A 13,446-nucleotide genomic window follows, 5' to 3' on the forward strand; every position below is an offset into this window, starting at 1 on the left:
TCTCTGGTGCTGCTGTCTTTTGAAAAATCAATATTGAAATCCCCATAAAGCACTATCTTCATATTTAGTGTACTGATCCTTTTCAGCAGAACCTTTAGTTTATATGTCAACATTAGTGATTCACAGATGGAACTATGAAACCTTTATGTCCTGGTATTGTGACATGGCAAGGACAGCACATAAATAATTTGGTCCACAGGTTACAAGGAAAGAACAATCCATTGGTAGCATGAAAAAAACAGTGTGCAGCTATGACATGAAAGTAGAAAAGTAAAGCCACTTCTGGTAAATGATAGAGTTCTCATGATAGTCCTATTGATGCCCTCGATCGGTGTTGGTTGATGTCTGGTCTATGTCTGGCACTGTCAGATGCAGGCAGGTTGATGTTTTGGTTGGTATCTTGTGGCTTGCTGTTTCTACATCCAGGAGAAGATTGCTACTGATAGAAGGGCTGCAGGAAGCAGCAGGTGTTGAGTCTGGAGTGAGAGCAAGTGCCTAGCTAGTGGCTGTGCAGTGCCTGAATTATTCCAGTGGATGGATTTTCAGGCTGGGCATGTGAGATGCAGATGCACATCAAGTGGCGTGTGGGCAGAATGTAATGCCATGATTTTTGGTGCCAATGTCAGCTGCACATACTGGTGGTATGCAACCCTGGTACCTCTTGTGGATTCACTGTAGTTTCACAGGTACACAAAGGAACACTTATATTGCTCTTGTCCTCTTGTGTATACACAGCCGAAACTTTGCTGTTGTAGCCTGGCATGTGTACAGTGCAGTGTAGTCTCTGGCTTGGCTTCAGTAGAGGACACTTATGGGCATGGCAGTCTGTCAGCTGTGGATGTTTTCCCTGGTGTTATGTGGCCAGTCCAGTGGCTAGTACTACACAAACAAAAATAAAGAAGGGGGAACTACAGTTGTAGGCCAAAAGATGTTGTTTAAATATTGATATCATAAAAAAGGAGTAGCCTAGGTAGATGTGAGGTAACAAGAATAATATAATTACTTACCTTACATCAGATAACTGAATTATTAAAAAATAATGGAACAGGCTTTCAATCTTTGACAATAATGATAATGTATATTTGAACTAGTCTGTCCACTTCCCAACAGGCAACAGCACTGTTCAGAACAAAAGATGTGCAGTGGCCATTGGTTACACCATGGCCACTTGACCCTCCTTTACCTACTGCCTATACATTAAACATCTATTTGTGTTTATAGTACTAATAATTTACTTATTTGCTTTTTAGCTGGAAATCACAAAATTTGAACTTTTAGATGAAGTCCTTAATGATGTCAAATTACGTCAACTTCTGTGGGAGAGTGTTGAGAAATGGGACAAGTTAATACAAGAGTGGTATGAAGCTGATTTCAGCACATTGGATCCAGAGGAAATGAATGTGACAACAATGCGCTTTATTAAGAACATTCTGCAACTGGAAAAAGGATTACCAGAAAATTTGATCCTTCCTCAGCTGAAATATAATGTTGAACTAATGAAAGATAAGGTATACTAATAACTGAATTAAAACAAAATTTGACTCTGTGTTCAATAGAATATACTTATGCTATTGATATGATTCCAGCTAACTGTCTTAATTACTCGTATCTAACTATTCTGCTTATCCCTCTGTATTAATAATTACGTTTTTCATATTCTATTCATAATGCTTTAATATGTCTGTTATGAAAATCAGGTAGTTTGCTGAATCCATTCTCACTTGAAATAATGGTAATAATAATCATTAGTGGTTTGCAAGAAAAGATCCACTTAGAGGCAGTCAGTATAAAATGCGACTGCCAGTTTTCCTGTATAACTTTATGTTATTCAGAAAGTTAACTAACAGTGTTAAAATTAGATTGTGAAGTTGCATTGTACAGTTTGTTGTAAAAAATAATTATATAAATTTTTAGTTGTAAATTGTGGTTTATTGATCTCATGATATAAACTTGATAAGTCATTTCACTCAGGCACAGTGGCACGTTAAAAGTTTGTGTTTCTGTTGATCAATAATGCAGTATGGCCAATGAACTGCAAATAAACCAGTATTAGTTAGTTTCATGTGCCATGGATTGTTTGCATGATAAATTTATTTTTTTAAATTTTTTTTACACATGCACACAAATGTCAATTAGTAATTCATAACTGTCACATTTTACACATTACAAGAACCTATATCCTTCTATAATGTAGGAAAAAAATAGATTGCTACTTGCCCTAAAATTGAAACATTAAGTTGCATACAGGCACAATCAAAAGACACACAAGTTTTTGGTCACAGCCTTCATCAGAAAAAGAAAGAGAAACACACACCATTTATTTACTCAAGGAAGCACACCTCACACTTGGTCCGAGCTGCCAGGGTTGGCAGTCATGTATGCATGAGGTGTGCTAGCTTGTATGTGTGTTTTTCTCATTCTTTTTCTGATGAAGACTGTGGCTGAAAGATAATGAGTAAGTGCCTTTTAATTATGCCTGTCTGCAAATTAACATGTCATCTATATGGTAGGTAGCTGTCATCTTTTCCTACATTGTTGATATTCCAACCTGGAATTTCCATTGTTTGATATTCTTCTATGGAGTAGAAGGAACTGTCAAAGAGTAACTTGTTCCTTCTTTTCAAATTTTATCTTGCATTCTGCCAGACAATTTATGTCACAGGGTAAGTGACAAAAATTTTTTGTTGTAGCGTTGTGCACCCCTTTTTGTGCTAAAGAAAGCCTTAATGTGGTGTTCAGTATGCCATTTTTTTCCTTCAGGTATTGTAATTATGTTCATCACTGTTATTTTTAAACTGCAGTGGATTATTTACAACACATTTCAGAGGGCATAAATACTGTGAAGCAGTAGTCAGAATGTTCAACTCTTTAAACAGATGTCTACAATATGATCATCACTGAGCACCAAATATTTTTCTTACTGTACATTTTTGATTAATGAACACTTTGTTTCTTAAAGATGAGCTACCCAAGAACTTTATTCCATATAACATTATTGAATGAAAGTATGCAATCTGTGTCAACTTACTGATTTGTCTCTCCCCAACATTTGCAATAATTCTAAGTGCAAACATGGCTGAAATAAATTGTTCAAAAATATGCATTTTCCACTTTAAATTCTCATTAATATTTGCATTTAAGAGCTTTGAAGTTTCCATCCTATATATTACTTCCTCATCATACGTTACATGTAACATTGATGTAGTACTTCTGTGTGTGCAGAACTGCATATGTTGTGTCTTTTTAAAATAGAGAGTGAGACCATTCAGTGAAAATCAGTCACTGTTCCTTTAAAAACATTCTTTATACTTTCTTCTGTTGCTGCATGTATCTTGGACTGATTACAATAATAGTGTCATCAGCAAAAATAATTAACTCTGCTTGTGACCATAAAGATGACCTGTTTAGTTACAGACAGGCACAAGGAAAAGACTGTTACACATAATAACTTTAGGCCAAAGCCTTCTATAGCAAAGAAAACACACACACACACACACACACACACACACACACACACACACACACACACATTCACACAAGCAAGCAAACCTCACACACGCAATCACTACCACTGGCGGCTCGGACTGGAAGAAAGTCAGTCAGCTCCAGTCGGAGCAGCCACTGGTAGCAGTGATGTGTGTGTGAGGTGTACTTGCTTGTGTGAAGTGTGTGTGCATTCTTCACTGAAGTTGGCCAAAAGTTTTTATAATGTGTAACAACTTTTGTTGTATCTGTCTGCAACTCAGTGGGTCATCTTTACAGTTAGTAGCGCTCTATCTTTTCCTAATGTTGCCGATATTCCAATCTAGAGTTTCCATTGTTTAATTCTACTTGTTGTATATTAGACAGAAGATTGTTTACATATGTGAGGAGCAATAGCAGACCTAAGATTAATCCTCTGGTAACCCCACACTTGATTGCTCCCCAGTCAGAATAATCTCCCCTGACTACATTGGTTGAATTACTTAGTGCAGTTTTCTGCATTCTTTTGGTTACATGTGACATTATCCATCGGATGGCTATTCCATTCAGTCCCATAAAAATCTCAGCTTATTTAGGAGAATATTGTAATTCACACAACCAAGTGCAAAATTCAAACAATGGAAAATCCAGGATGGAATGTAACAATACCAGAGAAGGAAAGTTGCTACTCACCATATAGCGGAGATGCTGAGTCACGATAGGCACAATAAAAAGATTCACATAATTAAAGCTTTCAGCCATTAAGGCCTTTGTCAGCAGTAGACACACATACACACACGCAAACTCACACACATAAACGCAACTTGCACACACGTCTGTAGTCTCAGAGAGCTGAGACCACACTGCAAACAGCAGCACCAGTGCATGATGGGAGTGGCGACTGGGTGGGGGTAAGGAGGGAGTGGAAGGGATAGTATGGTGGGAGTGATGGACAGTCCACTGTTGAAGTTTAGACGGATAGCAGGAGTGATGGTGCTGTGTGGGGGGGGGGGGGGGGGGGGGGGGGAAGTAGCAGAAAGGAGAGAAAAAAAAAGAAATTAAAAGAGTGGGTGTGGCAGTGAAATGACAGCTGTGTAGTGCTGGAATGGGAACAGGGAGGGGGCTGGATGGGTGAAGACGGTGACTAACGAAGGCTGAGGCCAGGAGGGTTATAGGAACGTAGGATGTACTGCAGTGAAAGTTCCCACCTGTGAAATTCAGAAAAGCTGGTGTTGGTGGGAAGGATCCATACGGCACAGGCTGTGAAGCAGTTATTAAGATGAGGGATATCATGTTTGGCAGCATGGTTTCATAGGTGGCACTGCCTTTCATGGGATAGGTGATGTTAGTGACTGGACTGGAGTAGGTGGTGGTAGGAGTGCCAAACACGTGCCATAGATAAATCACAGAAAATACCATCTAGTGCTGTGTTGTTATTTAATGCTTGGAAAACATTTGGAAAACTTGATGAGAAATGTGTAAACAGCATTCTCAGTAGAGCAGGTCTTATGTAGAATACATTACCTCAAAAGTTTGGAAAAAGATGTTTGTAGCAAAATAGGTTGGTAGTTATTGACAGCTCTCCTATCAACTTTCTTATAACTGGTTTTAATAATGGAATATTTTAATCTCTCTGGAAAAATATCTTGAGTTAGTGATGCATTACATATTTCAGACAAGTCAGCCCTTATTAAGTGGAAACAGTTCCTTAATACTGTGTTGGTAACACCATCAAATACAAACAACTTTTACTTTGGAGAGAATATACAGGAAAGGAAACCCCATGACCAGGCGCTGAAGACCACGTGATGGCCGACTGATCACCATATGATCCTCATTCATCATTGGAAACAGTATGGAGGGACATGGGGTCACAACACCGTTGTCAGTGTTGTCAGTGTTTCAACTTTGGAACAATCACGTATCTCCTCAGTTGATATCAGGAGGCCCACTGTCCCTGGTCCAGTCGTCCCACCAAGGAAATACCTGGAATCAAATCCGGGTTCCCCGCAAGAGGGTCTGTTGCATTGACCACTTGACTACAGATGTCGTCTGAGAGAATATATAATTTTTTAAGTTTCTAAACTAAAAATAGATGATGCATTCATATAATTGAATTTTATGAGAGTTACCCTTTCAACACAGTGCTGAACTATTTGTCCTTATATGTTCTACCATATTTAAGAAATCGTTATTAAACACGTTTGCAGCCTGTGACTTATCATTTATACCCGTTTCATTTAATTCAGTAGTGATGTTATCATATTCTGTGATTGTTTGTCCTGTCCTTCATTTCACTACATTCCATATAGTCATAAGTCTGTTGTCGGAAGTACTTATTTCTGACTCTATGTGCAGGCTCCTTGATTTTTTAATAATTTTTCTTAATAATTTTGAGTAGTTTTTGAAGTGTGCAACACTACTTAGTGTTGCCAACAGATACATTTCCCTTCTCCTTTCCAAGGCACCGTACTTTAATATTCTAGTAATTAGTAAAAAATTCATTGTTTATGTATTCTCCCTCTGAATTGTAACATTACTCAAGGACAGTTTCTATTTTTGTTTTCATATGAGTTACATTATTCCATGTCACAAATAAATTACCAGGATGTGGAAAGAGTCAAGTTTTGAACACACACACACACACACACACACACACACACACACACACACAAACAAACCAGAGGGGGAAGAGAGAGAGAAAGTGAGTGAGGGGGGAATGGAATGATTGTGACTTCAAATACTAGGTAGCTGTGGAGTATCAACTGCACAAAATATATTGAATCACATTTTGTAGAAAATATGTGAATTAATGTAAGCAAAAACAGTAATATTTAGGAGGTAATTTTATAAGCACTGTAAACAAATTCAAAATAACTACACTGCTGGAAATGAAATCATCCAATATCTATCAGCCATACACAAAGAGTGACACTTAATCTTTAGCTTTCAGTACTGATACCCTAAATCCCTTCTTTAGTGGATAAAAACAAATTTATGAATTGATACTGAAGACAACACAAGTGCTTGTTGATTCTAGTATGATCAATAATATTGCCCACCATAGATATTTTGGTGAGGTATAGCATCTTAGCCATGCTTCACATTTAGATAGTACGATTTTTACATCATGATGATCCTCATCCTTATCCCATATCATTCTTATTTATTTATAAATATATAGTATATCCATACCAATTAGTAACATACAGACATATTTATTTTTAGATGGCAGTGGTCACATATTTACGTAATCCATCATTAAAACCACGTCATTGGCTCCAAATAGAAGGTGTACTGAAGTATAAATTTCCTACAGAAGAGCCTATTACATTGCGTTTGTTGGAATGTATAGGAGTTTTCACATTTCCAGATGAACTTCAAGAAATTTCAGGGCAGGCAAGCTCTGAATCTGGATTGGAATCATTGCTACAGAAAGTAAGTATGCAAAAGGACAACTATTTATAGAGCATGAAACATACATTAATACTGTAGTTTTTTCTTGTGAAATGATCTGGGCTGTATACTTTGCTGCATGTTGGCATACCAGATTTATTCTATTGCACTTTTATCTTTTGCTTCTCAGTCTTTCTCAGTATTTTCTCTATGATGAATAGAAGTAATATGGAATTCTCAAATAGAAGTAAATTAGAGTTCTCATTGTTAACATCTCCATAGCCAGAATTTTAGTTTTCCTTGTCATTCTGTGTCCCAGTGTCTTCGGTGATTGAATGGCATTAAATACCATGACCACTAGCATGTATTTTGGTGTTTATGGAGGCATTGGTATACAGTTCCACAACATAATGGGATACTGAGTAAACTGAGGTTGTTTTTATAACATAATTATAAAGTAGAATTGAGGAATGTTTGGCGAAGATTACCAAGGCATGCCCTTATGCCTTTTAAAAAGATAATTTTGCCTGCATTTCTTCAGCTGCTTTATAAAATTATCCATTTGGCTTTGAGCAGATCTGTCAAAACATTATATGAATTAATATAATGGAATAAAATTTGTAAGTACAATCATGCTGGAGAGACCTAGGATGCAAACCAATCAGACAGTTTAGATATTACTTAAAATGCAACATAGACCCACATATCCTTAAAAATGAAGTACTTCACTATGCAAGTTATGAGGTATATTTGAAAAACAAGGGTCATTCCTGTATAAAAAAAAATATACATGTTAGAAAAAGTTTCTGTCAGTAGTTTTAGTTTCGTACTATTATAATAAAAAGATGTTTTAGAGTTAACTGTAAAGTGTTATTCCTAATATTTTTTTAAATGGTCTTTTCTTTGTGTAATCTCTTTGAAGTTTGTTTTTTAGTTAGAAAATTAAGCTGTTTGTGACTGTCTCCTGACAAAATATGTGTTATTCACACTTAGTATTTTACAAAAGGTTATGAGCCCAAGTCATATCTAAAAGAACAAAATACCATTTTTTTAAAAAAAGGAAGTTGATTACATCCAGACTGAAGAATTTTTTGTTGAAATGAGATGTACAGTAAGAACGTGGGTACAAATGGAGAGTATAAAGTGAATATTGATAAACTTGAAGTGTCTGATAACTGGAAAAATGGAAATGACACATCTCCATGGTACTCCCTTCACATGAACTCGAAGTCATTGCTATTGGTATGTGCAAATCTGTTGTGTTGCCCAAGGAACCTGCAAGTGAACAGAAGGCAGTATATGCAGAATGGCAAAAAAATAACACAAAATCAGCAAGTTTGATAGCAAGTATGTTATCAGATCAGCTGCTAAACTTGTGTTGATGTGCAAAAATGCTAAAGAAATATGGGGCAAACTATGTGCATGATTTGAAACTAGCAGCATGCAGTGCTAGATCATGTTAAGTGAAAACTTTTTTGGATCAAAACTGATAAAATAGAAGATATTAGCACACATGTGGCTAAGCAGCAATTGTTGTTTGCAGAGCTAAATGATGAATTAATAATATATGAAGAGAATATGTTGCCTGAAAGAATATTAAAGGGTCAAATTTTTTCTATGATGGGAAAGGAATAGGCCTATGATTATTTTAAAGATCTCTGGGAGACAATACCAGCAGAAAATCAGAGTTTTAACTTCCTTACTGAAAAACTTTGTACAACTGAAATTTATCAACAAAATGCAGTGGACATAACAGCCACTGTCATATCTAACATATGGAAGAAGAATATGTCAAAAGAGTGAGAAAAACAAAAATTTCCATGCGGTAAATGTAAACAACTAAGTCAGTAGGCAGCAGAGTATCCACTGAGTGCTGTTGACTCAGTACTGCACAGCAAGAAGCGAAGGTGCATGGAAACACTGCATTTACTGTGTGTTAGAGGACCTTGGGAAAGTACAGAAAGGGCATCATTTTCAAAGGTTACAGGATGAACACAGAAAGGGAGTAGACATAGGAACAATCAGTGTTGTAGTTGTAAACTATCATAGCCATATTGAAAAAGAACCAGAACTCCAAACACTAACAGAAAACACTGAAGCCCAAATCGATATGGGTTCGGAAAGCTGCTAAAGCTGGAAATACACTCAGCCAAAATTTTTACAAAGGGCCTAACTGTGTTCAGAAAGACTAGATTAAATACAGTTGGTGCTGGAGCACTTATTGGGGTAGGAAGCAGTTTGCCTTGTAGTGAAACTGAAGTAGATAGTTCCTGTTAGTTAGTGTGGGTAGACATTATATTTGACAACTAGAATAAATTAATAATTGGTTCCTTTTAATAATCTCCCAATTCAGAAGATATAGTTTCTGAACAGTTCAAAGAAAAGTTGAGTATCATTTCAAATAGGTATCCCATCCATATAATTATAGTTAGTGGTGACTTCAATCTACCTTTGATACATTGACGAAAATACATGTTTTAAATCAGTGGTAGGCATAAAATGTTGACCAAAATTGTGGTGAATCCCTTCTCAGAAAATTATTTTGAACAACTAGTTCAGGAGCCCATCTGAGGTGTAAAAGGTAGTGCAAACATACATCTATTAAAATAAGCTGATAAAAATTCACTTGACACCTTGCTAAGAGACAATCTCCACTCATTCCAGTGTGTCCAGTGGAACATATGTGATTTAGATTCAAAGAAGAGAGATATAGCAAGTTCCTCGCACGAACGAAAAAATGGCTGACATCGAAATAAGTGTCCAAGGAATAGAAAAGCAAATGAAATCACTCAATAGAGGAAAGTCCACTGGACCTGATGGGATACCAGTTTGATTCTACACAGAGTATGCGAAAGAACTTGCCCCCCTTCTAACAGCCATGTACCGCAAGTCTCTAGAGGAATGGAAGGTTCTAAATGATTGGAAAAGAGCACAGGTAGCCCAGTTTCCAAGAAGGGTCATCGAGCAGATGTGCAAAACTATAGGCCTATATCTCTGTCATCAATCTGTTGTAGAATTTTAGAACATGTTTTTTGCTTGCATATCAGGTCATTTCTGGAAACCCAGAATCTACTCTGTAGGAATCAACATGGATTCCGGAAACAGCGATCGTGTGAGACCCAACTCGCTTAATTTATTCATGAGACCCAGAACATATTAGATACAGGTTCCCAGGTAGATGCCATTTTCCTTGACTTCTGGAAGGCGTTCGATACAGTTCCGCACTGTCGCCTGATAAACAAAGTAGGAGCCTAGGGAATATCAGAGCAGCTGTGTGGCTGGACTGAAGAGTTTTTAGCAAACAGAACACAGCATGTTTTTCTCAATGGAGAGACATCTACGGACGTTAAAGTAACCTCTGGTGTGCCACAGGGGAGTGTTATGGGACCATTGCTTTTCATAAGATATAGAAATGACCTAGTAGATAGTGTTGGAAGTTCCATGCGGCTTGTGCACAACAGAGGACGTCAAATTGATTCCATATTTTTAGATTTCCAGAAGGCTTTTGAAATCATTCCTCACAAGTGACTTCAAATTCAATTTCACGACTATGGAGTACCATTGCAGTTGTGTGACTAGATCCATGACTTCCTATCAGAAAGGTCACAATTTGTAATAATTGGTGGAAAGTGGATGTAGATCTGGTGTTCCCCAGTGAAATGTTATAGGCCACCTGTTGTCCCTGATCTACATGAATGATTTAGGAGACAATCTGAACAGCCCTCATCAAATGTTTTCAGATGATCCAAACTGTTCGTCTGATCTATTGCACTCATATGAAAAGGAAAACAAGGTGCAAGCTGTTAATGAAGAAATGGATTTTGATGTGAAGAAGGCCTTCTTGAATGGAATACTTCAAGATGTAGTGAATATGGGGCAACCAGAAGGCTTCAAAGATAATAACTCATTGAGTGTGTATCTTGAAATAGAGTCTCCAAGGACTGAGACAAGCACCAAATTGCTGGAACGAACATTTTATGGGAGGCATGAATAAAGCTGGATTTGAAAAAAAGTGCTGCAGATCCTTATCATAACTGCAATGAGAGTTTATGCCAAAATTTACATAGGTGATGATCTAATTGTTGGCAACAACAAAGAAGGAATTACAGTTTTCTGAATACTTTAAAATGTGAATTTCATACAACAGTAAGAATCCTTGACAATTTCCAAATAAAGCAAAATAAAGCTGGAGCGATCATGGTAAGTCAAGCAGAATACATGACACAAGTACTGACATGATTTTAAATGGCAGACTCCAACATGATTTCAACTCCAGTTGGATATGAAGAAAATGGTCGAGGTGAAGCAGTTTCTCTCAACAACAACTTGTCCAGACATAAACTTTGCAGTGATTAAAGCTGCTCAAGCTGTGAAAAAACCAACTACATTGGAATTGAGTGAAACACATACTCTGATACCTGAAAGGTACATTTAATTATGGTATTATTTATAACAGAGAAGAAAATTTGAGAATTTACAGTGCTGCTGATTTTGCTGGGCACAAGTGGACAAGACGTTCAACAACCAGCATGTGGCAAAGTACCCTCATGTGGCAATATCATGGAAAAATCAGTTAAAAAAAGTGGTGGCTACATTTAAAACTGAAGCAGAAATTATTTCAGCAAATGAAGCTGCCAAAGAATTAATATGGTTCATAATTTGTTAACTGAATGAGTTGAAATGAAAGGACAACCTCCAACACTTTATGTAGACAATGCCAGTGCATTAGAATGACCAAATCCCTGAATATCATCATCAATCAAAATGTGCAGAGGTCCAACGCTTCTATGTTTGTGAAAGATTTCTGATTGGTGAAGTTATGGTGAAACATGCAGATGGAAAGAATCACTTAACTGTTCTTCTGACAAAGTTACTTGAGTGAGTTTGATTTAATTTGTTGCATGCAGAGACTGGAGTGGAGGAAGTCAAACAGTAACTGTTTATTTGACTGATTTTTGGTTTCTCCTTTTGGAGAAAGTGTTTTGATAATAGGAACAATTTTGTCATGTTCACCACAAAGTGTTATTCCTTAATTTTTTGAAATTATTTTTATGTTATCTCTATGAAGTTTGTTTTTTAGTTATGAAGTAAAGCTGAATGTCAATAAATCCTGACAAAATCTATTCTTAATAAATGAAACTGTTGTTCTGACTTAATAATTTACAACACATGCAAATAAATTTCACTTTTAGACAAGATCGTTGGGAACTTCTGACCACTTTTTGCTATGTTGCTCCAGCATTTTCACCCCTTTTGCATAGAAGTTCACCACACGGAAACTGAACAAGTTGTCACAGTCTTGAGTTACTCACCACTTCTGGCCATTGTCTGCCAAGCCACTGTTTTGTGTGCAAGAGGGGAGCAGGACAACAGGGTAGATGGTCAAAAAGTTCCAGATACAAGAACAGCATCTTATCTTTGGTATGGGTAAATATATGTGGACACATGTCATGTAGCAGGACAGTTGTGACTGGCACACTCAGTGCAGTGACTGTGTCACAGTACAAATTCTATGAAGTCAATCAAAACCTTTGCCTAACCATTCCTTTACTTATTTTCATAGGCTAAAAAATAAGTACAATCGCTGATGAGTTAGAGCACCTGTAGGTGCTTTTTCACACAACATTTAAATTACAGCACAAATTTTGCAGCTAGTGGAAGCAACGATTTTCAAAGCCTGCATTGATGCAAATTTTTTCTGAGCTTCCAACGCTGAAGTCTAATGAAACAGCCATTAGTCTGTGAAAATGCCTTGTAGCATCCAATGGATGTTAGAATTATGTAATATATGTATATTTTAAAATTAAGCATTATCATCCAAATTCCTATCAAACTGATTCAGTGACTTTCACATAAATGTTCATATTGAATTTTGATTATTCTGGACAAGCCATACTCACAGATATTTCATAAGGACTCATCCAAGGGCAATAGTGGTGAGCAGTTAAAAATATTTGTGAGATTATTTTTTTTAGTGTGCCAGCAATAAGTTATGTATGAGTCTGAATATCATGTAAGTAAAAACAATTGGAAAGCTGAATAAGTCACCATGCTGAAAAATTAATAATGAGTAATCAAATCTGAAAAATTACTAAAAGAAAGGTTAAAGACCCACCGGTCTAATGTTAAGCAGAAACTGAGTACTAACTAACTTAGACAAGGATTACCATAGTCTGGATCAAATACACTGTTTGTTCAGTACCACCAAGTGAGGATATAGGTAAGAATGCACTGATACGCTAATGTTTCTTCCACAGATTAACAAGACCATGGAAAAATTTAAAACATTAATTGAAAATCTGGTCACAGATATATACACTTATACATATATAACTGCATAAGATGTTATATAGCTAACCATTCTCACAGTAAAATAATTTACAAGTCTTACTTACACAGACTGCATTACCATGTGGAAGCTCTGTTGAAATCAGGTATTAAGTAACATTCGTGTTATGTAATATAGTTAACCATATGTACAATAGTTGATTATGCTAAGAGATTTGTCAAATGGTTAAAAGGAGTTGGCTACCAATAAACCCTTAAAGCACCTCCTAACTGTGCTTCATTAGTAACTGAACTTCCTTA

The 13,446-nt window shown here is 36.6% G+C and overlaps 1 protein-coding gene across 1 annotated transcript in view; it reads left to right on the forward strand.

Annotated features, from left to right (window-relative positions):
* Positions 1 to 13,446, forward strand: part of LOC126188640 (dynein axonemal heavy chain 6) — a 1,044,937-nt gene that overhangs the window by 211,131 nt on the left and 820,360 nt on the right. Inside the window, exons 57-58 of the mRNA XM_049930241.1 lie at positions 1,251 to 1,508; positions 6,691 to 6,900. Coding sequence (XP_049786198.1) covers positions 1,251 to 1,508; positions 6,691 to 6,900 — 468 coding nt within the window. The remainder of the gene's footprint in view (positions 1 to 1,250; positions 1,509 to 6,690; positions 6,901 to 13,446) is intronic.

This window comes from Schistocerca cancellata, chromosome 5, assembly GCF_023864275.1.
Source record: "Schistocerca cancellata isolate TAMUIC-IGC-003103 chromosome 5, iqSchCanc2.1, whole genome shotgun sequence".
NCBI lineage: Eukaryota > Metazoa > Arthropoda > Insecta > Orthoptera > Acrididae > Schistocerca > Schistocerca cancellata.